The sequence below is a fragment of the Cynocephalus volans genome, chromosome 6 (genome assembly GCF_027409185.1).
Source record: "Cynocephalus volans isolate mCynVol1 chromosome 6, mCynVol1.pri, whole genome shotgun sequence".
NCBI classification, from domain to species: domain Eukaryota; kingdom Metazoa; phylum Chordata; class Mammalia; order Dermoptera; family Cynocephalidae; genus Cynocephalus; species Cynocephalus volans.
In genome coordinates, this window is record NC_084465.1 from 119,815,835 (window position 1) to 119,841,278 (window position 25,444).

Here is a 25,444-nt window from a genome sequence, read left to right on the forward strand (position 1 = left end):
TCTTTACTCAACTATTACACTCCTGTCTCCTTTACAGCATCTAAAGCAAAGATCTCAGTATATAATAAATAAATAAATAAATAAATACTTGTTGATTAACTGATTAGGAAAAATGCAAGAAAAACATTTAAGCAGAATGTTTTATTGACTTTAGGTCAGCTAGGAACAATTACCTGCATTTATACTTTAAGATATTTTACTTCACTGAAAAAAAAAAGATGAATGTTATACATATGAGAGACTTTTGACTTTCACGTGTTTGCAGCTTAGGGCTGACAAAATGTTCAGCTCTGTCCTGTAATATGGGCTTCAGTATTAAAACTCATCAACAAAAGGTGTATGCCCCAAATTTCCACTTGCTGCCATTGACTTCTGGCCAGAAACAAACTTCTTTGCAGCCTTTAAATAAACAAATGAAAAAAGAAAGTTAATAGGAATAAGAATATGTATCATCAAGTAGATAAACTTATTCTGTCATTTTGAAAGTTTATGGGTAGAACATTCTAAGCCAGCAATTCTATAATAGCCTCTTGTGAAAATTAACTATGAGATGGCTGGTGCTTTAATTCGTGACAATGTGGCAGGGAAAGCTCAGCTGTTCCTCTGAATGTTCCATCAGATCTAGGTAAGAGGGAAACCTGACACTGCAAAATAAGGTACAGCAGCTCCAGGCGGGGATGTAACTTCCTGTTTTTGTATTACAATGGCAAATAATCTGGGTCTATCATAATACACTGATTGTTCACTCAAAAGTAAACTTTATATCCTAGTACTCTTTATGCCACTACTTCAACTTCAAAGGCTGGTTGTGTAGGTTAAATGTAATACCACAAGGTAGGTCTAGGCAGAGCAGAGGTCCCCACTTTATCTCAGGCTGGCTTTGAGGCATTGGGTAGGGACTCACATAATGATGGTACTCATGTATAAGATGAGGACAGACATTTGGAAGAGTATGTGATGATGAACTTAGGGGCCAAGTGAAATCAAGTCATGGTTACTATCTTAAAATAGCCAAGTCTCTTTTTTTCTATCTCCATTTTTCCTACAAGGTAGACCTGTTGATGAGAAGATGCTTGAGACACCTCCAATGGAAGGCGAGCTGGCATTTTTAATGTAGAAAGCACTGGGAAAACCCTCTGACTTTGGATTTATTCTGTAGTTCATGTGCCTGTTAAGCACAGTAGGAAATACAAATTAATATATGACATAGTCCTTACCCTCAAAATAACTCAATCTTGTAGGCAACAATAATATATATATGTGTGCAGAAAGAAAAAAACCCCGCAAGAGCAGGAGCCTGTCTTAGGGTGAGAAAAGTGAAGAAAATCTTGAGATGCTGGATGGTGAAGGATTGGTAGGATAGGGTTTATTTCTTGGAGATGAAGAGGAAAAATAGCAAACTTTACTATTTAGGTTTAATCATATGAAACTGCCAATATTCAACTCTTTTGACCTCTAGGAATTTAAAATGGTTTAACCTAATAGTAATTTATCTGAATGAGGAAGATCTATACACCGCAGAGGTAAAAAGGAACTATTTGCAGACAAGATCACAATGAGCCTTCTGCCTCCACACTAGGTAGACAGGCACCAAATAACAGGAGAATAACACATACACAGCCCAAGGATGCTTATGCATTCCTCTCGCAACTGGATCATTAAGTTCTCTAATGTTAAATCTTAAGTTTTCATTTGCTTACATTTATGACATCAGTGTTGGCCACTGAGTCAATCTGCTGAAGGACTGTGGACGGTGGCATGTATGAACCAGCAAGTAGAGCCTGGGACCCGACTTCATCCAGGAAACCTTCGGAAGACTCCACTGACATTAGGTATCCAGCTTTCAGCTTGTCCCTGTCCCATAAAAGGTAGAAGTCAGTCAGTTTCACAGAGCAAGGCAATTTTTGGGGGAGGCATGAACAGCAAAGCTTTATTTAACTGATGCAGGAACAGTGTGTCTCCTCTTTCTAAATTCCCCCCAAACAGCACTGCTCCCTGCTCTGAAACTTCTCACTCAAGCAATTAGCCTGCATGGAAGAAATCTCTTCAGGGTCCCAAAAGTGCCCGTTGAAGGTCCATCCTGTGAAGTCTGGCTTCTCATGTGTGGGTTCACTTGCTTTTGCAGATTTGGCAAGACGTTAGGAGAGCTTCTTAATATTTCCCAAGGCCTCTGGATCCAGTTGTGTAATATCCATCCTCTGCAAGCCACTGGCCAATACTAACATTCTCTTTCTGCCCCCACTGGCACAATGAGGAAGATGTCTTTCCCGTCAGCGAGAGGGCTGCCACTTGCTGAGATACAGATGCTCCTCAACTTATAATGAAGGTATGTCTCAATAAACCCATCCTAAGTTGAAAATACTGTATGTCGAAAATACACTTAATGCACCTAACCTATGGAATATCATAGCTCAGCACAGCCTACCTTAAACATGCTTAGAATGCTTACATGAATCTACAGTTGGGCAAAGTCATACAATAAAGTATTGAATATCTCATGTAATTTATTGGTGTTCTACCTAATACGTATTGTTTTTGCACCATCATAAAGTTGAAAAATCATACCAAAACCTCAACAGATTGCTTTTTATTTTGGACTAGAATTTAGATCTAGTTAAAACTATTTTAGTTTTATTTTACTTTTTATTTTTTTGGTGGCTGACCTGTGTGGGGATCTAAACCCTTGCCCTTGGTGTTATAACACTGAGCTTAGGTAAAACTATTTTAATGTGAGGTTTTGATTAGTGATGTAACTCCTGCCTCCTAATACTTTCTTAGTGATAATTTCAGGCATTTCTATGAAAGAACGATATCTATGTGGGCTCTTACAGTACTGTCCGCTTAGCAGAATGTTGTGTGCTGATTCTATTTTCCCTCCAAGCACTATCTGTATGCTGGGATTTGTCTCAGTGAGGGTGACAGAGAAGGCAGGCGGAGGAGGACAGTACAGGTCTTGTAAGCCCAAGTAGCTTAAATAGGGGCATAAAAGTATCAATTTGAAATAAAACAAAACCCAATTCACAATTCTCCCAGAAAGAAATTGGTATTCCTTATAAACATGATGTTCAATAAAGCACTTGAGTTATTTAAACCCCAAATAAACTAACACCCTTTGAGACTCCATAGCAAGACTTCCATTTAAACATACTTATAATTTAATACAGCAATTTACCAATTGTCAGCTTACTTAGAAAAGGATTTTACCTGCAATAAACTTTACCAAGTTATTAGTTTGTCCCTTCAGCAATGACACCTCACTTTCTTTCACTATAAAGAGACTAAGAACCTTACAAGAAAAAGTATCAATTCCATCAAAATGGCAGAAAATGAACATAACCTTAATAGCCAAAATCCCATTTTCTACATATTGCCATACCTTGTAAGAACTGTGTTACACTTAAGAAAATACATTTTCTTAAAATAGACTTGAAATTTGGATTTTCCTTAAGTAAATCCAGTGTTTCAGTTTATTCTCATCATGCTTTGTTTCTGGTGTCATCCTTGGTTCCATGTATACAATATTTAATAAATTGTGTTGTACTTATTCATGAGATGTAATTTTGTAGTGTGCTCAGTATAACAAAACCAGCCATGCTAATGGGAATAGAGATGACTAAAATGTTCCATCCTGGGTTGTAATTCACCTTGTCATATTTGCCTGTGGGCAATACTAAATGACCATAAAAACCATCTGAGTTGCAGGATTCATATTTTCAACTGTCCTAACATGAACTTAAACTTAAATGTCTTGTGCTGCTGTATGAAATGCCAGTTGATTTCCAACTTTGTCCAAAGTCTGTCTCTTAGAGTCGCAGAAACTCCCTCAACGACTAATGAGTTAGCAGTGGTGGTGTTAATACTTTCAACCTGGACAGTGGGAATTTAAAAATCACCAAATAGCAGACAAGAAGTATTAGTATATTAGTCTTTCTTATTAAAAACAAACAAATAAAAGTGTTATATAAACACACACACATTTTAACATGGAACCTTTTGTTATAATGTTTACAACTCTTGACTCAGTTGGGAATCTACACCAAGAAATATAAAATAAAAAATGTTTTAGGCTCAAAGATATCCCTTACAGTTTATAATTTCCAGCTGCAGAAAATGCCCACGTGTATTTTGATATCGTTCAGACAAAGTTTTAGTAATCTGAATAAATGAAAACATCATTATAAGGCTTTAAAAAAAGGAATCACTGGTAGGGAATCAAAGATCATTTTTGTCTTTTTTCATTTGTAATTTTCAAATTTCTATAATAAACATGTTATTTAAACAGAATACAAAAAATACAGATGGTCCCCAATGTATGATGGTTCAACTTAAGATTTTTCGACTTTATGATGGGTTTATTAGGATGTTAAATGCATTTTCTTTTTTTCTTTTCTTTGCTGGCCAGTACAGGGATTGAATCCCAGACCTTATTAAATGCATTTTCAACCTATAATATTTTCGAGGCTTATGATGGGTTTATTGGGACATAACCCCATCATAAATTAGGGAGCATTTGTATACTATGTTTGAAAATGCATAGTCTGGGCTGGCCGGTGGCTCACTTGGGAGAGTGTGGTGCTGATAACACTTAGGCCACAGGTTCGGATCACTATATAGAGATGGCCGGTTCGCTCACTTGGGAGAGCTTGGTGCTGACAACACCAAGTCAAGGGCTAAGATCCCCTTATTGGTCATCTTTTTAAAAAAATTTAATTTAATTTAATTTAATTTAATTTTATTTTTTAAAGATGACCGGTAAGGGGATCTTAACCCTTGGCTTGGTGTTGTCAGCACCACGCTCAGCCAGTGAGCTAACCAGCCATCCCTATATGGGATCTGAACCCGTGGCCTTGGTGTTCTCAGCACCGCACTCTCCCGAGTGAGCCACGGGCCGGCCCATTGGTCATCTTTAAAAAAAAAAAAAAAAAAAAAAAAAAAGCACAGTCATCACCAAGGTCAATGGTTTGGATCCCCGCACCGCCCCCCCCCCCCCCCAAAAAAAACCCCAGCATGGTCAAAAAGACAAGCAAAATGTTAACAATTGTATCTCTAGGTGGTGGGATATGTAGGATATGGATGTGTTTCCCTTTCTCTTTTAGTTTCTGTACTTCTCAATCCTTATGAGCATATATTATAATATTATTATCACTATAAAATATACAACATCCAAATAACTAACACATGAAACACAGGGTGAATAATGAAACTTACTTGGCAGCTTGGACATCTGCATTGGAAAGGTTTCCTTGAGCGACTGTTTTTATCTGGTTATAGGCAGCTGTGATAACCTAGGATAGACAAGTGAAAGATGGTCACCTTTGGCCAGCCCCAGGGTCTCCTGCAGCAATCAAATACTGCTCTACTGAGGCAAAAACACAAAATGGAAGGTTAGTTCCAGAGCAATAGCAGTGTCCATTTGGAAGTCTGTAGTCACTGTGTGTTCCTTATTCTTCCTATGTGCCATATAGCAGCTGTTTGTACAACTTCTAGTAACCAAGTAGCCAAGCTTCTTCCAAAAGTTAAGTGGGCAGATGGCAGAGAATGGCCAAAGAGGATGGCTCCTCTTTAGGCTTTATAGTCACCTATAAAGAATAAGCACCTCTAAAATCTCCCCAGATTCTCACAGTGACGTGCAATTAATACCACTCTCTCTCACTATTCGCTAAGGTAACCCATACACAGCCAATTTGTAAGGCTTGTTCATACTTGCAATGTCAGAGTCAAGAAGGAATCAAGTTTCTGTGGTGCAGGTGTTTGTAATATGTGTTGAACAAATAGATTAACAAACCTGGCCCATGATTTTCTCCATCCCAACCCTGGCACCATTCCGTATCTGCATCTTACTGTTCCCTCTGATGACCTAAATTCTAGAACCTTTAGCTATTTACTTCCCACAGCCATACTCCACACTTGAACATAACCTAGACTTGCCCTACATCTAAAATTCTCAATCCCAAGACCTCCAGCCTCAGTCTTTAATCATGTTCTCCTGTTCTCCCATTTTATCAAGATCGCTGGTTCCTTCATTTGTCCATTTCTTCTCAATCTATCAGGCCCTTCTGGCTTCACCTCCCGATCGAGGCTAGATCCATGAATCATCCCTTTAATTACTCTTGCCACTGTCCCCAACTCCCCTGCTGTCTCCTCCTGCTTCTCACCTGCCCACTTTGCAGGATTCCAAACTGGGATTAACCCTCTGACCCGTCTCCTCCATTTCTCCATTTGACTAGTGAATGCCACTGAAGAAAAATTATGACAAACCTGACTGACTGTACTGTGACTTCACGGTCGCTCATGTCACTGCTGATGATGCCCACTCTGTGTGTATCCAGCCATTCATTTGTACCAAACCTCGTTACTTTATTTAAACTTTCCTCCCTTCTCTCACTCTCAGAACATGACTTGGCCTCCCACCTCACCAAGGATGCACTCGCACTGCCTTGTCTTCCCCACATCTCCCAACGTCAGCTTTTGTTTCCAAGGCTAAAATGTCCACATGCACTCTAGATCCCATTTGCTTTTTCAGACTTGAGACACTTATAATTTTCTAATTCCTATGTCTGCTCCAATCTTTCTCTTCTTTCAGTATAAATGTCTCTTTCAACTTAATGTCTCAGTGTAGAGTTTCCTACAACTACCAGCCTCCTCTCTGCAAGTCGAAGCTTCACTTGCCTAGATCAACCTCTCATTTCTTCTTTTTTTTTTTGACCGATAAGGGGATTGCAACCCTTGGCACGGTGTTGTCTGCACCACTGGCCATCCCTATATAGGATCTGAACCCGCAGCCTCAGCACTCCCAGTACCACACTATCCTGAGTGAGCCATGGGGCCGGCCCTCATTTCTTACTTCTCAATCATTCCTTAATCACTATAAATTTTAGCTCACTTCCACTACTCTGGTGAAAACTGATAAGATCACCAATGATGTCCTTGTTTGCTAAAACTATCAAATCTTTCTGTGGCTACTAAAGGGATGTTAATCCATAGTGGATCAAAATGGTGTTAATCATTCTTTTTGCTGGCCTCCACATATATCAGATTCTCTTTCTTCCTGTTTTCCTGACCATTTTCCTTAGTCACTTGCTCCTTAGATAGTGGTGTTTTCCAGAACTTGAACTTCAGCTTTCTTCTCCTACAAACTCAAACATAACCCTGACTTCAACATGGTCTCTACATTGAGGACCTGCAAATATGTATCTTGGCCTTGACCTCTCCTGGGTTCTCAATTTAGATGTCTCTGAGCCAACTCAATGTCACTTGTTCAACCAGAACCGAAACACCAAGGAGGCATTTCTCCCTCTTTTCTGGAAGCATTAGTATACATTTTTAAGTTTTTCCCATGGTGAATACACTTCAATGGTATCATACTATTCAGAGCTCTGATAAGTCATGGCATTCAAACATTCCATGTTTTAACCAAAAACATATTAATGATGGGGGGAAAAAAACTTGTTTGTGAGTGTTGGCAACTTACATCTCCAGCAGCTGCAGCCTGGGAGATAGTGTAAATCCCGAAGAGTCCAGAATCTGAGTAACTGGCATTAAAGGCAGAAACCTGAAACATAATGAAACTTCACTGTATGATATTCTACCAGGTAGAACAGGGCAGTTTCCCTAAAGCTGTTTACACAAAAACTTATACCTTCACAGTATAAACAAAACAGATTAATTAGTATTTCACTTAGCCAGTACTATCAAGGATTGAAGTGTTCTATACACAGGTTACCTTTTTCAGAACTGTAATGATTTTAACTGTTTTTTCATTTAAATCCTTCTAAAATGACTGCTCACTTTCTCTTTTTGATAGGTATTTTCTAACCTTCTTTTGATGATTAAAAGTTAATGCAAACATTATTATCATAATATTTATACAGAATGGCCAAGTAGTATAGTTCGTGGTCTCTGGCATTACACAGATCTGGTTTCTTCTCTCTGCTCGTGGTGGTGACTTTTTCACTAATTTGCTTTCACTTCTCCTATACATTAAAGTCAAAGGGTTCTAGAAAAATTTCTGCTTAGTGCCCATTATCCAGATGTTCAAGGTAGCAAGAAGTTTAGCCTCTGGATAATAGGGATATTGTTGTCTATAGTCTGAGCAGAATTTTAAGCTCCTTAAGGTTAATTTAATTGCCCAGTACAGTGTTTTGCAGTGTTTATGTGGACCATTTACATAAGAGTCACCCAAGTTGTTATTAAAAATAACGGACTTTCAGATTCCTGCAAAAGATCCCTGTGAATGCAGCTGGGAGCCCACATTGTAAACAAGTGTTCCAGGTGACTCCTATGCATGTTAAAGTCTGAGAACCACTGGTTTAGTTCACGTAAAGCATAAGAAAAAATATGCTTCAATTACTCGAAGTTTAATTATAATTCTGAGACTATCCTATCCACACTTCACATTTCTGGCCAAATTCTGACCTTGGAATTTCTACTAAATTATGTTATTGGATTAGGATTAAATTCTAGCTGCACAAAACCATCAGTAACATTCAATGATGAAAAGTAAAGCACGAAGAAAACAAAGAGCTGACTATGAACCAAGAGGAAGAAAATCTGGAGGAAATTATAAAAGCAGCAGCTAAATTTATTTTAGGAATAATTAAGATAATGGCTTTCAAACTGTGCTCTGGGAACCCTCAGGCTTTGTACAGAGATTCAAAGGGTTTCACAGTCAAGTAAGCCTTCCAAATTTCTTTAAAAGTTAAAACTTTTGTGTTGTGCATTGCAGTTGGGAAATCATAAGGAAAAAAAAATTTCCTCTGCTTAAAAAAAAGTTTGAAGGGCTGGCCCGTGGCTCACTTGGGAGAGCGTGGTGCTGAGAACACCAAGTCAAGGGTAAAGATCCCCTTACTGGTCATCTTAAAAAAAAAAAAAAAGTTTGAAAACTATTCAAGTATTAAACAGAGAAATAAAAACAAAAGGTTGATTTTAATTTTATCTGGTGTCAAATGGCAAAAGACTTACTGAAGCATAAACCTACATGTGCCATCTATTATAGCTGAAATTGTGAACATGCTCAATCCTACAACTGAGTACGGTTGTTACCTTTTAAAGGCATAGTGCTGAAGGTCATGTAGGATATTACATTGGGCAAACTATGCTTACTCATTAAATAATACTTGTACTTTGTTGGTTGACATTTCACATTCTCTTGATTTGAATATCATTATTTTGAAAGCCATAGCACTTGCCTCATGGTCAAAAAAGGTGTCTTCTAAAATAACATGAGCTTTTTGTTAGGATTAAATGTCATCATTTTTATTCTTAATCTCAACCTGGAGGGGTAGGTCTGTAAACAACTTTTTGGTGTATACCTTGTCCACTTTGTTGGAAAACATAAAAAGCAATGAAATTTTGGGAAGTAGCCATAGGAACACAAGGAGACAGAAGAAAATCTAGAAAAAAAGACTAGTCATCCAATTCCTCTTTCTATAGTAGAATAACTGGAAAGATAATAAAGTTCTGATAGACCCACTAAGGCATGAAAATCAAGCCTGTCTGTTTCTTCAATTGTATAAAGATTTTCTATGTGTTTGTCTTAAATTTTAAGAGCAGATTATCAGGATTACATCTCAAATACTGAGCCCTTAAAAATAAAAAGACACCAACTGCTCAGACTCACATCGAAGGGCTGGTGAATTCCCTTGGCAACGGCCTGGTACAGAGGGCTGGTGGCATTGCTGCCCCTCTTGACATGTGGCCCAGCACCAAGGACATGCTGAAGAACACTGAATGCGTTTGCTTCTGCACTTCCTGTGTAGGCACTTTCTGCTACAAGAGCGGCATGGACAAGACTATCTCCATTCTGTTCTCGAACTTCACCTGGGGGCACATACAGAGAGAGTGAAGAAGAAAACAGCTTGGTCACCATTGGTTTTATTCTTCAGTATTCCCCATAACACAGTACTATCCCGCTAAGATTAAGCTATTCTGTGGCCCTGTGCTTTCTCCATGCCATCCTGCTCCCTCCACCCCCACAAAACATGTTTAATATGTAACACTCAAGCCATCTAATTCTTTCCTTCTAGGTTGAAACTGTTTGGTAGTAAGTAATCAGGCCTATTCCACCCCAACATGGTATTAAGGGGGAAATGTCCTATTGATAAATTAGTCCTAGTAGAACAAAATGCTTATTACCTCCACGGTATCTGGCCTTTGCACCAGATAATCCAAGCCCACCCCTCATGTTGAGAAATTGTTCAGCAACTTGCTTTAGAACAGGATGACTCACACCTGTTTCAACAGAAGCAAAAACAAAGCTAGAAACAGCATGTCAAATCACAATTATAAAATATCTAGTGTTTTTCCTTGTTTTAAAAATAATGTATGATTATAAAATACTAACATTACAGAAATAAATAGTAAAAACCATTTATAGTTTACTATTAATAAACTACTCACTACATATTATTTACTATTAGTATTCATCTACAATTTTTTTTCTGTGCAGTTATTACTCTCATTTTATTTTTAAAATGGTATCATTCTATTGATACTGTTTCTAACTTGTCTCTTGTAATTTGCATCTTTCTAAAAGACTGGTGTACATTAAACATTTAATGGTTATAAAGAATTACATTCTACGGATATCCTATCATTTATTAATCAATTTCTTCTTGATGTACATTAGAATGTTTCTAAGAGTTGATTAGGAAAACAATATTGCACTGTGTATAAGAGGACACTGTCAGGAAAGGGAAAACACAAACCATGGAATGGAAAAAAAAAATCTGCAAACCATGCATCTCATAAGGGTCAAGTATACATAAATACAGACAGAACCCTTATAACTCAACAATAAAAAACGAAACAACCTGATTAAAAAATGGGCAAGGACTTGAACAGACATTTCTCCAAAGAAGTTTCACAAACGGCCAAAGAGCACATGAAAAGATGTTCAGTGTCATTTGTCATCACAGAAATGCAAATCAAAACCACAATGACTACTTCATACCCACTAGAATGGCCAAAATCAAAAAGCCAGTAACAGGCTGGCTGGTTAGCTCAGCTGGTTACAGTGTGGTGTTATAACACCAAGGCCAAGGGTTTGGATCCCCATACCAGTTAGCCGCCAAAAACAAAACAAAGACAGACAGTGAGTGCTGGAGAGGATGTGGAGAAATCGGAACCCTTGTGCACTGCTGGTGGAAATTTAAAAACGGTGCAATCACTTTGGAAAACAGTCTGGCGGTTACTCAAACGGTTAAAAAGAAAGTCCTGCCCCTAGGTATATATCTCAAAAGACTTGAAAACAGGTGTTCTAAAAAAACTTACACATGAATGATTATATTCACAATATAAAGGTGGAATCAAACCCAAATGTCAATGAATGAATAAAGAACATGTGGTAATAAAATATTTTTCAGCCATAAGAGGGAATGAAACATGCTACAATATGGATGAACCTTGAAAACATTATGCTAAGTGAAAAAAGTCAGTTACAAAAGGCCACATATTGTATGAGTCCATTTATATGAAATGTCCATAGTAGTCAAATCTATGGAGAGAAAGATTTGTGGATGCCAGAGGAAGGGGAAAGATTAGAATGCAGAGTGACTGCTAATGGGTATGGGTATCTTTGGGGATTAGGAAAATGTTCTGAAATTAGATAGTGGTAATAGCTGCAAGACTTTCTGAATATATTAAAAACCACAGAATTGTAAACTTTAAAAGGGTGAATTTTATGGCATGTGATTTTACAAAACAAACAAAATAACAACAGTGCAGACAATATTCTCCTGTAAATATTTTATAAACTTGACCAGGTGTTTCTGCAGGACAAATTCTTAAAAGTAATACTGCTGGGTCTAAGAGTATAAACATTTATAGTTTTAACAGATATATTCAAATCAACTTACACAAGTGTTGTACCAATTTATATTCCTACCAACAATTTTCGAGAGTGCCTATTTCTCCATACCTGGTTAATACTGGGCAGTGTCAATCTTTCAATACTTGCCAATCTTACACATTAAGATTTTCCTAATTATTAGTGAGTTAGATCATTTTTTTTTTTTTTTTTTGATGGTTAACTGGCATGGGGATCTGAATGCTTGACCTCGGTGTTATAACACTGTGCTCTAACCAACTGAGCTAACCGGCCAGCCCCTGTCTGACCATCTTTTAAAATAATTGAGAAAACAAGCATAATCGGATACATAAATACATACATACATATATATTTCCTCCATGAACTGTCTGCTTTTGCCCTTTGCCTATTTTTCTATTAAGTTGTACTTCTTCTTAAAACAGTTTATAAAAGATCTTTGCTTAGAGAAACTTCCCCTTGTCACAGGTTTTGCAAATACTGTAAAGAAGTTGATACAAGTAGATTACAAAGTCAAATGCCAGATTCTGCTTTCCAAAACAAATGACTAGTAAGTAAAATTCTGTCATATATTGCCTGTCTGACATTAATAGAAAACCAACCCTATGTTCACACAGTTTAAGGGACTACTCTTTTTTTCTTTTGGTGGCTGGTTGGTAAGGGGATCCAAACCTTTGACCTTGGTGTTTTCAGCCCATGCTCTAACCAACTGAGCTAACTGGCCAACCCAAGGTACTACTCCCAAGGAAGCAAACTGATGTGTAAGCAATTCCCAACTTACCAAGTCCAACCAAAGCCATTCTTGCACTTGTAAAATGGTTCTGAACATAGTAATGTAACTGAAAAAGTTAAAAACACTCATGAGGTTATATCAGTATAAATACAAAAACCCATAAAAACATAAAAGTGCAGTTCAGCAGAAAATAAATTCTCAGGCTTAAAAAAGCTGCTATAATGAACTATAAGGGACTAACTGGTGCCAAAATACACAGGGATTTTATTATAAAAACGATTGCTTTTTTTTTTTTTAAAAAAGATGACCGGTAAGGGGATCTTAACCCTTGACTTGGTGTTGTCAGCACCACACTCACCCAGTGAGCAACCGGCCATCCCTATATGGGATCCGAACCCGTGGCCTTGGTGTTATCAGCACCTCACTCTCCCGAGTGAGCCATGAGCCGGCCCCTAAAAACGACTGCTTAAGAGAACTAGAAGTTAATTGTGGTCATGGCTGCACAACTTTGTGAATGTAATGAAAACCACTGAATTGTGCACTTTAAATGGATGGTATGGTATGTGAATTACATCTGAATAAATAAATGATTAAAAAAAGGAATCAAAAGAAATTTGTGCCACGTGGCTTGAACTTGATATAACAAGACTAAGTTTATGATTTTTATTATGGTGAGGTTTAAGCAGTACATAAGGTTTCTTTGGTCTTTATACAGGTGATTATAAAGCACTGTTAACATTCTGCTGTAGGGCTAATATAGAGTTATATCACTATACCCCTCTCTCCCATCTTTGAAGCCAATCTCTACAAAGTTTTTCTTGCCATCTCTCTATAACAGGTTTTCCCACCTGGATGATCATAGAATTGCCTGGGGAGCTTAAAAAACAAAATCAAACACTATTACTGTCCCCCATTCCCGGGACCCATCCTACAGAGTGACATAGTATGAGGAAAGAAGGTGATATTGTTGAGAATCACTGGATTAAAGCATTGAGACTGAACTTTTAATCAATTTATCAGAAACCTGTGTCCTAAAATGAATGGTGTCTACATTTACGGAGTCACCTTGGAAAATATTCTTTTCTTTGCACTGATGTTTTTCTATTGATTCTGCCATTTCTTAATGTATTCTAGCACCAGTTTCTTTGGAATTTCCTTTAGCCAAGGGACATGTTTAAAAAATACTAGTAACTTTGAGATAACCAAGTTATCATGGTTAACATGGTATTTGTCTATGATACACATATACTTCTTTAAAAAAATAGGACCTCTTGGTATATCCTAATTCATAAATTACCTTTCTTTACTTGACAATATACTATGGAATCTCTATGTATCAATTAATATTTCTGAATAGTTGGATAGTGTTCCATTCTACAGATTTTTTTTTTTTTTTGTGGCTGGCTGGTTTCGGGATCTGAACCTGTGACCTTGGGGTCATAAGGCTGTGCTCTAACCACCAGCCCCTCTACAAATATTTAATAAGTTATTTAACTAGCCCCCTAATGCTGGATATTAACTTGTTTCTAATTTTTTACAATTATGAAACAATGCTACAATAGACATCCTTGTAGATAAATGTTTTGCTATGTGCATTCTTTTATCTACTTCAATGACACATCTTCATGAGAATGGATTTGATTTCTGAAAGATTTAAAACCTCATCATGAAAAACTCTTATGAAAAATGTTGCCTGTTCCAACTGGATGATATGAGTTAGGATTTTTAAATAAAAATGCCATATGAATGGTAGGCATTAAATTATTGATTGATAAGTCAAAAGAAATACAGTTTAGTTTTCTGTAGTGGCTAACCAGAAATAAAATGAGACTGAAAACCTTAATTTCCAAGTCACATATACTTTGAAAGTGTTGATAATTCCAAATTTTTCTCTAAATGTCTTTTGATAAAACTGCTTTTGGAGGGGCTGGGTGGTAGGAATAGTAAATTAAGATTATATGCATGTATCTACACTTGCAGATTTAACATTCAGTGTTTCATGTTTTGGAAACAAAGTTCTATGGTATACATACGGCTGTGACATGTGTAAAATGAGGCTGGTGTGCTGGAGAAGGGAATAAGCTAGTGAGTGGGCTGATGGTGGAACAGGGGGTAAGAAAGCGGGATTCATTCTTACCTATGTATTCAGAGGGACTAAAGATTTTTAGACAAAGAATTTAGTATGATATTTAAAAATTTACATGCTATTTTTAAAAGATACAAATACACAGAAAAGGGTCTGGAAAAAAATACACCAGGTATTAACATTCAGTCCCTTTAGGTATGTAACATGTTTTCTTTTCCTTTATTTTGCTTGTCTTTATTTTGATTTTTCTGTAATGATCACATCCCTTTTATCATAAAACTTTTTTTTTTTTTTGGTTGAAACATACAAAAAACTGTTCAGACAGAATTTTAGTTAAAAAGCAAGCTGATGGGAAAAAAGCAGGCAAGCTGAATTTCTTAATATCGGAAAATAAAAAGAAAAATGATCAATCAAACCTGAAATGACAGATGAATGTTCAACTTAATTTAAAAACAAACACATTTTAAAATGTAATCTGTTTTGTTGGTTACCTCCTCTGATGTCACTTTTCCAATCCTATAGTCAGGGCAATACAAGGAATTAGCCAAGGCATTTCGGTAAGCTGCAGCATGTAAATTTTCAATGACATCTGTAAAATAAGTAAAGAAGCAGTTACTGAGATGTAATTCAAGTAATGATTACATTTTTAAAACCTGGAAAGCAACAAGCCTATAATTTGGTCATCTATGGCATTCAAGTATTAAGAGGACTCGAAATTTATTATCTTTAAACTCTAGCAACTTTTAAAATTCTGCCAGGTGAATGTGCTGAGAAAAATAAGAGATTATATAGCAGCAGCTTCTACATGCTGGAGTCCATGTGAATACCTCTCTAACTTTAATCCATTTGGTATCTTCTGGAAAGTATAATGGCCTAGGTTTCGAGAAGTCTGAGTCTGGTTATGGTTCTGCCACCAAACTGCCATGTGACTTTGGAGAAGTCATTTAATCTGCATTTTACTTACTTGTAGGTTCCCTCTCTAGGTGATGAGGGAGTTGTCAGGATAAGAAGAGATATGACAGTGTCAGTTTCAAGTCACATCACTAGCTTTCATGGGTCAAGTGCCACTGGCAGACAGGACTTACTCCTCACTCATGCCCTGGCACTGTCCCTGCCTTCCTGCTTGAGTGCCTTTGCCCGAGGTGTGTTTCCTTCACTTGCTCATTATTTGGGCAACCTCCCTATGCCAGGCACTGTAAATACAGAGATGAGTAAGATATAATACCTGCCCTCAAAAAAGAGGAAAAATCATGAAATAAAGTATTGTGGGTGCAGTGTCAGCAGTGTGTCAAAAGTGCAGCAGGGGCTCAAGGGAAGAGCCGTGGAAACTGAAAAGGGTAATGGAGGTAAAATCCAGGACACGACTTGAAGAATGAGGAGGCATTTCCCAAATGAGTGAGTTGGGAGCAGCACTTCAGGCAGAGGAAACAGACAAGGCAAAGACATAATGCATGACGACAGTCTGACTCAAAGGGGGCTCGCAGCTGGGAGGAAAAAAGGGTGAAGCAAGAAAAAGGAGGAGTGAGCTGGAGTCAGATCATGAAAGACCATGCATGGTAAGCTAAAGAGTTAGGATTTTATCCTATAGACAATTAGAAGCCTTTAGAGGATTTTCATGTCAGAAGGGTCACTGTAATGGCAATATGGCAGACAGACTGAAGAAGTGAACCCAGAGGCAGAGATAGCAGCCAGGACACCGTCTAATAACTGTTCAGGCAGAAGGGATGATGGTTGGAGCCTTATTGCTACCAGTGGGGAAGAAGTCACCATGGACACACAGTCATCTTTTCTACAATTTTACCGTTCAATCTATTTCTTTGGTAGAGGTCCTGAACAATAAAGATCTCACTCCTTTGTGACACAAAGTGTCACCAAGACATAACATTAGCAACACGAACCAGGCACTAAGTTCCTGACACTGGACAGGGGACCCTTTCTCAACAGGCCTGCATTCTGAAACAACCCCGTCCCAAGCCAAGCCCCTGCAAGGTCATCTGTTTCTGGTCTACCTGCACCTTTCCGCTCCCACTAGAAGTTGTAAGACTTCCAAGAGTCAGCAGTGCTTGTTTACAGATTTCTTTGCCAGTTGTACTTGTCAAGATTTTATAAACATTACATAAACATAAGATATAAATATAAAAAAAATTTCTTATTTTTTAAAAATTAAGGTGCTTGTTTTGGAAAGATGCAATAAAGGGGAGTTTGCTAAACAATAGCAGCAATAAATAACAATAGACAATAGCAGTAGCAGCAACAATAAACTGCTGCTGGAACTGGTGTAAGCAAAACCACCATTAAAAAACACTGGGAGGTTTCCCCAGGTCTGAAATGTAAAACAAAATGACAAATAAGATAAAACACTGGAAGGGAAACAAGAAAAATATCCAGGATTCTATAAACAATTTACTCACCATCAAACATGACCAATCAACAACAAATATAAATGTTTAGAAACAAAACAACAAACAATATATTTAAATAACTGATGAACAAATTTTTGGAAGAGATAAACCCAAGTAGGAAAAAATTTCAACAGCAATTTTTTCCTCTACAAATTGACCTCCTCAAAAAGCCTATCTTAGAAACAAATGAATGTAACCTGAAAATGTACTTACGAGCCTGTGGATTCTGAAAAGCCACAGCTTTGTCAATCCTTAGCTGAGACTGAAGGTCAGCTACTTCCCACTGACGAAATTCTGGTGCTGTGGTGACGTTGAGCAGGAACTCCATTAGAATATCACTATAGAAGACATGAATATAAGAGTCAGAAGTCAAAAACTAAAAACCAGCATTTGGGATTCTACATCACTGTAATGCTCACTAAACATTAGGCCTTGTGGACAGCACAGTTTTAGGAGCGCAAACTTCATAAATGATAATCTGAAACTAAAGTCAGAGGTCATAATGACACACTACAAAGACTAGAACTGAGCAGCTTAGTATTTGGGTAACAGATGTCCTAAACACACGCAAGTACTTACATATCGTCCCGCAGGCATTCCACAACGTAAGCCATGTTTTCCCTTGTTGCAGTCACACTGAATCAGAAATGAGTGACAGTGAATTATGAGTCAGAAGAGTAAGTTTTCCCTTATATCTTCATTGTTAAATCAACTAATTCTTTTGGAAAGAAAATTTTTGAAATATAAAGAAGTGCAAATAATCATATAACAAAATCCCACACACTCATCAACTAAAATTTGAAAACAATAAAAAATATTTTAAAAAATAGTAAATAATTCAGCCTTAAAAATGAATGAAGTTCTGATATGTTACAACACAGATAAACCTTGAGGACATTACGCTGAGTGAAATAAGCCAGTCACAAAAGGGCAAATTGTATGATTCCACTTACATGAGGTGTCTTGAGTAGTCAAAATCATAGAGATAGAAGACAGAATGGTGGCTGCCAGGGCTGGGGGGTGGGGGCATGGGGAGTCATCCTTTAATGGGTACAGAGTTTCCACTGGTGAAGATGAAAAAGTTCTGGAGATGCATGGTGGTGATGGTGGTTGCTAAATGCCACTTAATGCCACAGAACTGTACACTTAAAAATTGTAAATTTTAGGGGCTGGCCCATGGCTCACTTGGGAGAGTGTGGTGCTGATAACACCAAGGCCACGGGTTTGGATCCCTATATAGGGATGGCCAGTTCGCTCACCTGGGAGAGCATGGTACTGACAAAACCAAGTCAAGGGTTAAGATCCCCTTACTGGTCATCTTTATTTTTTATTTTGTGACTGGTAAGGGGATCGCAACCCTTGGCTTGGTGTCGCTCGCACTGCGCTCAGCCAGGGAGCACACCGGCCATCATCCCTATATAGGATCTGAACTCGTGGCCTCGGCGCTCCCAGCGCTGCACTCTCCTGAGTGAGCCATGGGGTCGGCCCCTGGTCATCTTTTTAAAAAAAAAAATAGTAAATTTTATGTTATGTATGTTTTACCACAAAAAATGGCAAATAAAGCTGAAGATCTCTTTGTACCCTTCCCAGGCCAATTCTCTCACTCTCTCCCACTCTAGAGACAACCACAATCATAAGCCCTCTGCTATATTATTTTGCTTGAAAAATTGCATCGTACCTTTAAAAAATTGTGAAATATGTTTTTTATGCATATTTTAAGTTCTGCCATGCTGACATATAAATCTAGTTCACTCCATAACTGCCGTGTAGTAATCCCATCATATGACTACATACTTTATTTATCCATTTCCCTAAAGATGGACATTTAGTTTCTAGTCTTTACAAAGATGAAGAATATCTTTGTGCATGTGGATTAAGAACCGTTGGGTTTTTCAATATTACTAGATATTCCCTGATTCTCTTCTAAGTGGTTGTATCAATTTATACTTCCACCAATAGGGTAAGAAATTCTCTATCTCTCCTATCACTGTCAACACATGATATGTAAAAAGTCTGATGGGTGTGAAATGGTATCACACCACTGAATACAAGTAAACACTGGTGTCTGTGGCTTCCTCTCTGGGAACAGCTTGTTCCTATCCTTTGGCCATCCATTTTCTCATTGTTTTCTTCCTGATTTGTGGTTCTTTATTTTTCCAAATAGTAATTCTCTGTGTGTTATGTATATTGCAAATATCTACTCTCATCAGTTACTTAAATCTTTACTGTAAGGCATACGGATGTTTTAAATTTTGATGTAGTCAAATTCATCAGGCTTTTCTTTCTTCTGCTCTGTTTAAGAAATCCTCAACTTGATAACAGATAGAAGTTCCCTTACAATTGAATATTTTCTGGCATTTTCATTATTTATTTCCTATTACTTCTTTAACAAACCTTAATTTACCACCAACTGCTTCAATTCCACGGGTTATCTTGAAAGACGAAGCTCCTTTTGTAGTCTTGAAAAAAAAAAGGATTTTTTTCAGTTTTTCAATGCCAAGTTGTCAAATATCACACTATATCAAAATCTATCATCTGTCAGATTTAAAAGGAATTTTACCAAACAGTGATCCTTTTTAGTTAAGAATTATAAAACAAGGTTCAACCAAAAGCACAAGTATAGATTTTTAAATAAAGTAAATTTATGTAAAAATCCTACTTATCAAATCAAGCTAACCGGGTTTATTGGTCTATTCTGAAAGAGACTCGCGTATAGGAAAGAAAAGTAATTTTATTTTGATTTTTGGCATTTAAAAAAAAATGTTTTCTGATTTCTTATGCTTTAGCCCAACATTCAGATGGACATTAATTTAATGCTTCTCTATGGCAAATATCCCGTAGTTTCTCATTTTATATTAGGGGACTGCACAGGATTGAACAGCATCCCCCCAGTGTTCATGTCCAGCCAGAACCTGTGGAAGTAGGGTCTTTGCAGATTTAAGTAGATCTAAAATCCAATATGACTGGTGTGCTTATAAGATAGGAACTTGACACAGAGACACAGATAGAAGGCAGGCCATGTGACAACTGAGGCAGAGACTGGAGTGATGCAGCTGCAAGCCAAGGAATGCAAAGGACTGCTGGCAACGACTGGGAGCTAGGATGTAGCCAGGAAAGATTCTTCCCTGGAGACTGTAGAGGGGGCACGGCCCTGCTGACACCTTGACTTGACTTAGACTCCTGATTTTGACTTCTAGCCTCTAGAACTGAGAGAGGATAACTTTTTGTCTGTTTAAGCCATCCAGTATGTGGTAATGTCATGGCAGCTCAAGGAAACTAATACAGGGACACTTTTCTTTTTCACAGGACCAGAATACTACAGCATTTCCAACACTGAGGTAGTAAAGATACTTACCAAACTGGATGCAAGACGCAGCAAATGAGAGGTTCCTAAGTTGTTGGAGTCTTCATATCTACTGCCCGCTTTAATGAACAAACCAATTCTTGATGCAGGAGCATAGTTTTCCAGAGAAGCAATCACTAAACCATTTGGTAATTTGGTAAACTGCATTTAAAATAGAGATGTAATTAATGTCTTTATATGACCAAGGACACTAGGGCATGTGTGGGTTCCAGCAAGCATCTCAGTGGGACTAACCTCGAGGTCCTGAGGATGCAGAGGCACTCCTGCCGGGGCAGCTGTGGCTTTCACTTTGGGGGCAACTTTGAGGGAATAAAATCTCTAAACACACAAAAAACAGGTTACACAGGTTTCTCACAAGAACAGTTCACTGTATAGAAGCGGTTTATCTTAGTGTACCCAGGTGACAGAGGGGGTTAGGGGTAAAATGAGCGATAACCATCTCAATGAAAGGTTTTAGCTGAATAACTTATTACAAACTTTTTTTTTTTTTTTTTTTTTCCGGTGACCGGCGCTCAGCCAGGGAGTGCACCGATCATCCTTATATAGGATCTGAACCCGCGGCGGCGGGAGCGTCGCCGCGCTGCTAGCGCAGCACGCTACCGAGTGCGCCACGGGCTCAGCCCTATTACAAACTTTTTAACCCACCAGTTTACCCAAGCCATTCACAAACCTCTATTTGTGATTTATAGGGAACAGAGTTCTCTGTGTGCATTTTTCTATGTAAAGAATCCTTGGATTTTCTTTTACCTTTTAACTATCTTATTAAAGTTTCAAGCAGTTCTTTTTAGCTCTAATGCTTTGGCATTTTCTGAAAAAGCGTTGTATTGCCACATCCATACCCTGTTATAGATTTCGGCACTACTGTTTCCCTTACTGCCCGATGAATCTCACCTGTTTATTCGATTTTCCAAGTAAAATGACTTCACCTCCTTAATTATTTTAGTGTGCTTTAAAAAAGGCTTCTTCTGAGCCTCCAACATTCCCCATTGTATCTCCAATCTCTTGTGTGCCACACTAAGACCACACAACCAAGGGTCTTACTTTCTTTGACTAAATAAAAACTTATATTATCCTGAGATTAAGAACAGATTCTGAATATATAATATGCAGTTGCTGGTGGAGTAAAAGGGTCTTCTTAAATGTCAGATAATGGATCCAAAATGCATTCAATGTATTCAGTTTTGGGGGCAAATAATATATAGTGCCAAAAAATTCATTCTGATTATGACTAATGTTCATGACATTACTAGAGGAGACGCTGAATAAATAAAATTTAGTGCTCCCAAGATCCAACAAACACGTTTCTGGAGTTTCCCAAGGATTTTCAACAGAAGCTTCAATGCCCCTACTCTATGCTGTCCAGAAGGCTGTTTGTTGTATATTCTGCATCAGTGCTGTACTAAGTTGGCTGCTGGTTGTCATTTGCTCTTAGTATTGCTTTTAAATTATAAATTACACTGCTGGCTGGTTAGCTCAGTTCATCAGAGCAAAGCCTTGTAACACCAAGGTCACCAGTTCAGATCCCCATCCAAAAAAACAAACAAACAATAAAGTAAATTATAAATTATAATTAGCTTTGCTTTATCATCATCAATTTAGTTTGATGGGTATGGTTAACCCTACTTGTGATTTTGGCTTCTGATTTTCCAAAAAGTAAATTTTAAGATATATGGACATAGCGGTTCAAATATGAACAATCCAAAGTTCCATTGCCAAGGGAGACTTAGGTGCTTTACACTCAAATGTGCCTGAACAGTGACACTCTGTTGGTTGGTTATGTGCTTATTTCTTCCATTCAAATCAGAAAAGAATTATCCTCGTAATTGTCATACAACTACTAGATTATTTTGTTTTAGTAACGAATTATGTATACATTTATTCTCACGAAAAGTAAGTCCAATAATTAGAAACAAATAATTGCTCTCAAGTTTACTGCTATTTGTTTACTTTGGTCCTCTCCAACTGTTACCTTTGAGATCTTTTCCTACCGAAAAATGAAACAGAGGAGATTTTTGAGGTCTTTTATCAGTCTGTCTTTGGTTAAGGTTTCTCAACTCAGGTACTACTGGCGTTATTGGACTGGATAATTCTTTGTTGTAGGGGGCTGTTATTCTGCACCGTAGGGTATTTAGGGCACCTTTGGCCTCTGGATGCTAGTATAAATGCTAGTAGCACCTGCCCCACAAATTGTTATAATCAAAAATGTCCCCAGACATTGTTTAACCGTTTCCTGGGGACATATTGTCCTTCGTTGAAACTTCGAAAAAAGGGTTACCCTTTCCCCTCTTGATTACCACTGCTCCACAGTGGTTTAACAATGACGCTTGAAGAGTCTTCCCCGAGTGACCGCTACGTTTAATTCGGGCTTGAAGGGGGAGCCTTAATTAAGCAGCTTTTAAGGATAGTTGAAGAGCACGTCTTGGAGGAATCCCCTAACAAGAGATCAACAACAGCACGCCTTACACTGCCAGCACGCCCTGATCATCAGCAGTGAGGGTGCAGGCTCTGTGACAGGCGCTATACCTGCATAAGCTCATTTCTTACACTTTTACTCGTAAGCCTACTTAACCGCTGTGGAAATGTACGCTCCGTGTACACCAAGGCGAAGAGGCCGCAGCTGACGGGAGGTCCGCGCCGCCCCCGCCGCCGGGTCCAGCGGTCTTTCTGTCCGGCCGCAGGTGCAGAAGCGGGAGTGACCTTCACGAGTCTCTCCACCGAGTCGCTGCGGATCGGCTCTCAAGCCCCCCCACCCCCAGGTTTTCCGGCGTTGCGTCTCCTGCTCACAGCACGAGCTGGGGCTCCAACCCCTGGCCCAGCCCGCAGCCCACCTGGCCCTCAGGGTACAGCTGAAGGACAGACCGAAGCAGGCGGCCCCGTGCCCCAACCAGGCCCCTCCGGTCCGAATCGCCTTGCTGAAAAACCGCTCTTCAGCCCTACCCTAAGCCCGCTGGCTGTGCTCACCAAGAAGGAACCGCCTCTGGTTAGCAACTTCATGGCTGGAGATTGCTCTGACACGGTCACTCCCAGCTTAGAAAAAAGCAAGATGGTGGCGGAGGACAAGAGTTTCCCAGCCCTCCCCGCGAACACGCTTCCCACGCCCCCTTCGCGAGGGACCGCTCTATATGGACCGCGCTCTACTACTCCCGGGAGAAGGTTTGGCCGGTCCAATTCTTCCGAGATACGGAGTGTGGAGGCGCATAGTTTCGTAAGTAAACGTACAAAGATAATTTAGGTTGCCGCTTTTGGGGTTTTTTTCCCTGCCTGACTATCCACTCTGTAATCCTTTTTAAGTGCGTCTCGCAACCTGCCCTAGCGCCCCCTCCACTTTGGGCTCTTCCGGCCTGGTCTGTCCCAGGATTCCGCGGGCGCGCTGCGGGCCCCGCCCCCGTAGCCATAGACTTCCGGTCTCCAGACATGGGCGGGACGGGGGCTCCTGACCAGTATTCTGTTCGCAGAGGTGTGGGGCTTCGGAACCTGGCGTGGTTACCTCGTCCGGTCGCTAGCTTCTGAGAGCAGTGGCCTCGTCTGGGGCATCTCCGCATTATCCCGGAACGGGCCGGGGACACGCCTGGTTGAGTCCCGAGCGAGGTCTCTGCTCTCACGGAGGTATGTCCTCCGCCGGGGCGAGGTAGAGAGTAAAAACTTAACTGTAGTTCGCGTGCGAGGAAACAAAAATGTCTTAAGCAGTAGGAGTGTCGGGGGGACAGACACAGAGAGACACAGACAGACACGGGTTCGAGACCTGCACATTGAACAGGGCGGCCGTGGGGTCGTCTGTGGAGGAGTGCGCTCCGCTCCCCGCTCCCCCACGGGCTCTGACCCAGGAGGCTCATGCCCGGCCCCGCGCCGGGGACTCGCGGGCTCGTACGTGCTGCGCTGCGTGGTTGGGAAGCCGATGGTACCATGTGGGCGTGTGTTAGAAACGCAGGATCTCCAGGTCCCTTGCCGGATCCGAGTCTGTGTATTCACAGACCCCGAGGTGACTTTACGCACGCCACAGGCTCAGAGGGGCTGCTGCTGCAGGCGTTCCAGCACACTGAGGTCCTCCACGCCGGCACCGTCTCCCACTCGCTCACAGCCATCTAAGGTCCGCTCGTTGAGAACCTGGCGCCAGCCCAATTTCTTTGCCTTCAGGGGGCACCCCCAACCCAGTTAACATTTAGTACAGTCTCCCTACATGCGGTAGGCTTGCACTAGTGCTGCGTGAGATGATTTTAAGTTGGTACACGAATGAATACTGTTCCATTTTAATAGTTACGTATTTATTTTGATTATGGCAAGCAATGCTAGTGAGTTTCCTCTTTAAATATAAAGGAATAAAAATCGATTTAAAAAATGTTAAGTAACTATTGATATGGAGATATGGCAGAAATCAAGAATGTGTTATACCAATGAGTGAAGTTTAGGAAGCACTGCTCTCTGATCGTCACCTGCCTGCTTAAAATTCTTCAGTAACTTACCCATGTTTTTCAGGATAAAGTTCAAATTTATTAAAATGGCATACAAAGCTCTGTCTCTAGTATTTTTAAGTCACTACCCTCAAATTAGGTGCAACCCTGAAGAGTCCTGTCATTGGAATTTCATTGTCCAACAATTCGGTCAGGTGAGAAGGGCACACGTCCCTGCGCTCCTGCACAGGCACAGACACACAGAAAACCCTGTTTAGAATGTCCCCTTATTCTTAGGTCATATAACACCATCCACACATTACAGGAAAACAGCTGTGACCCAAATATCTTAAAGGTGGAAAAATCCTCTTCAAAATGTGGTAGGATCTGAAACATAATTCACAATAGCAGGCACATTTCAACATTGCAAAATTTCCTATTAAGCTTTAAACTACAAAGTAGGAGTGCCACCTTGTGGAGTGATCTGCCACTTCCACATCATATCTTGCCCTACCCACCTCCATGACTGCTGCTCATATGGAGGTTTGCCACAATTGCATTTAATTGCAGAATAGAGTCCTTGAAATTGTTCCTGTATAGGAGACATTGAAAGCCCTGGGAAAGGAAACAGTCATACGGGAAGAGAG

General features: G+C 39.4%; 1 protein-coding gene across 1 annotated transcript; it reads right to left on the reverse strand.

Moving 5' to 3' along the window:
* Positions 1-122: 122 nt before the first annotated feature.
* LOC134380620 (cytochrome b-c1 complex subunit 2, mitochondrial) lies at positions 123-23,507 on the reverse strand. Its single transcript, XM_063100659.1, has 14 exons — positions 23,371-23,507; positions 20,644-20,727; positions 20,401-20,550; positions 19,440-19,504; positions 17,625-17,681; positions 17,259-17,383; positions 15,135-15,232; positions 12,606-12,663; positions 10,135-10,230; positions 9,620-9,819; positions 7,472-7,552; positions 5,209-5,285; positions 1,701-1,854; positions 123-399 (listed from the first exon to the last, which is right to left on the reverse strand). The coding sequence occupies exons 1-14, from the start codon at positions 23,401-23,403 to the stop codon at positions 316-318; spliced, it is 1,362 nt and encodes a 453-aa protein (XP_062956729.1). The 5' UTR covers positions 23,404-23,507; the 3' UTR covers positions 123-315.
* Positions 23,508-25,444: the final 1,937 nt, after the last annotated feature.

Bases quoted from the DNA above. Each gene is read 5' to 3' on its own strand.
- LOC134380620 (XM_063100659.1), bottom strand. From the start codon at position 23,403: ATGAAGTTGCTAACCAGAGGCGGTTCCTTCTTG. The intron at 17,384-17,624 runs GTAAGTACTTGC...TGTCTTCTATAG, and splicing joins GAATGCCTGCGGGACGATAT to TGATATTCTAATGGAGTTCC. The intron at 12,664-15,134 runs GTAACCAACAAA...TAACTTTTTCAG, and splicing joins GAAAAGTGACATCAGAGGAG to TTACATTACTATGTTCAGAA.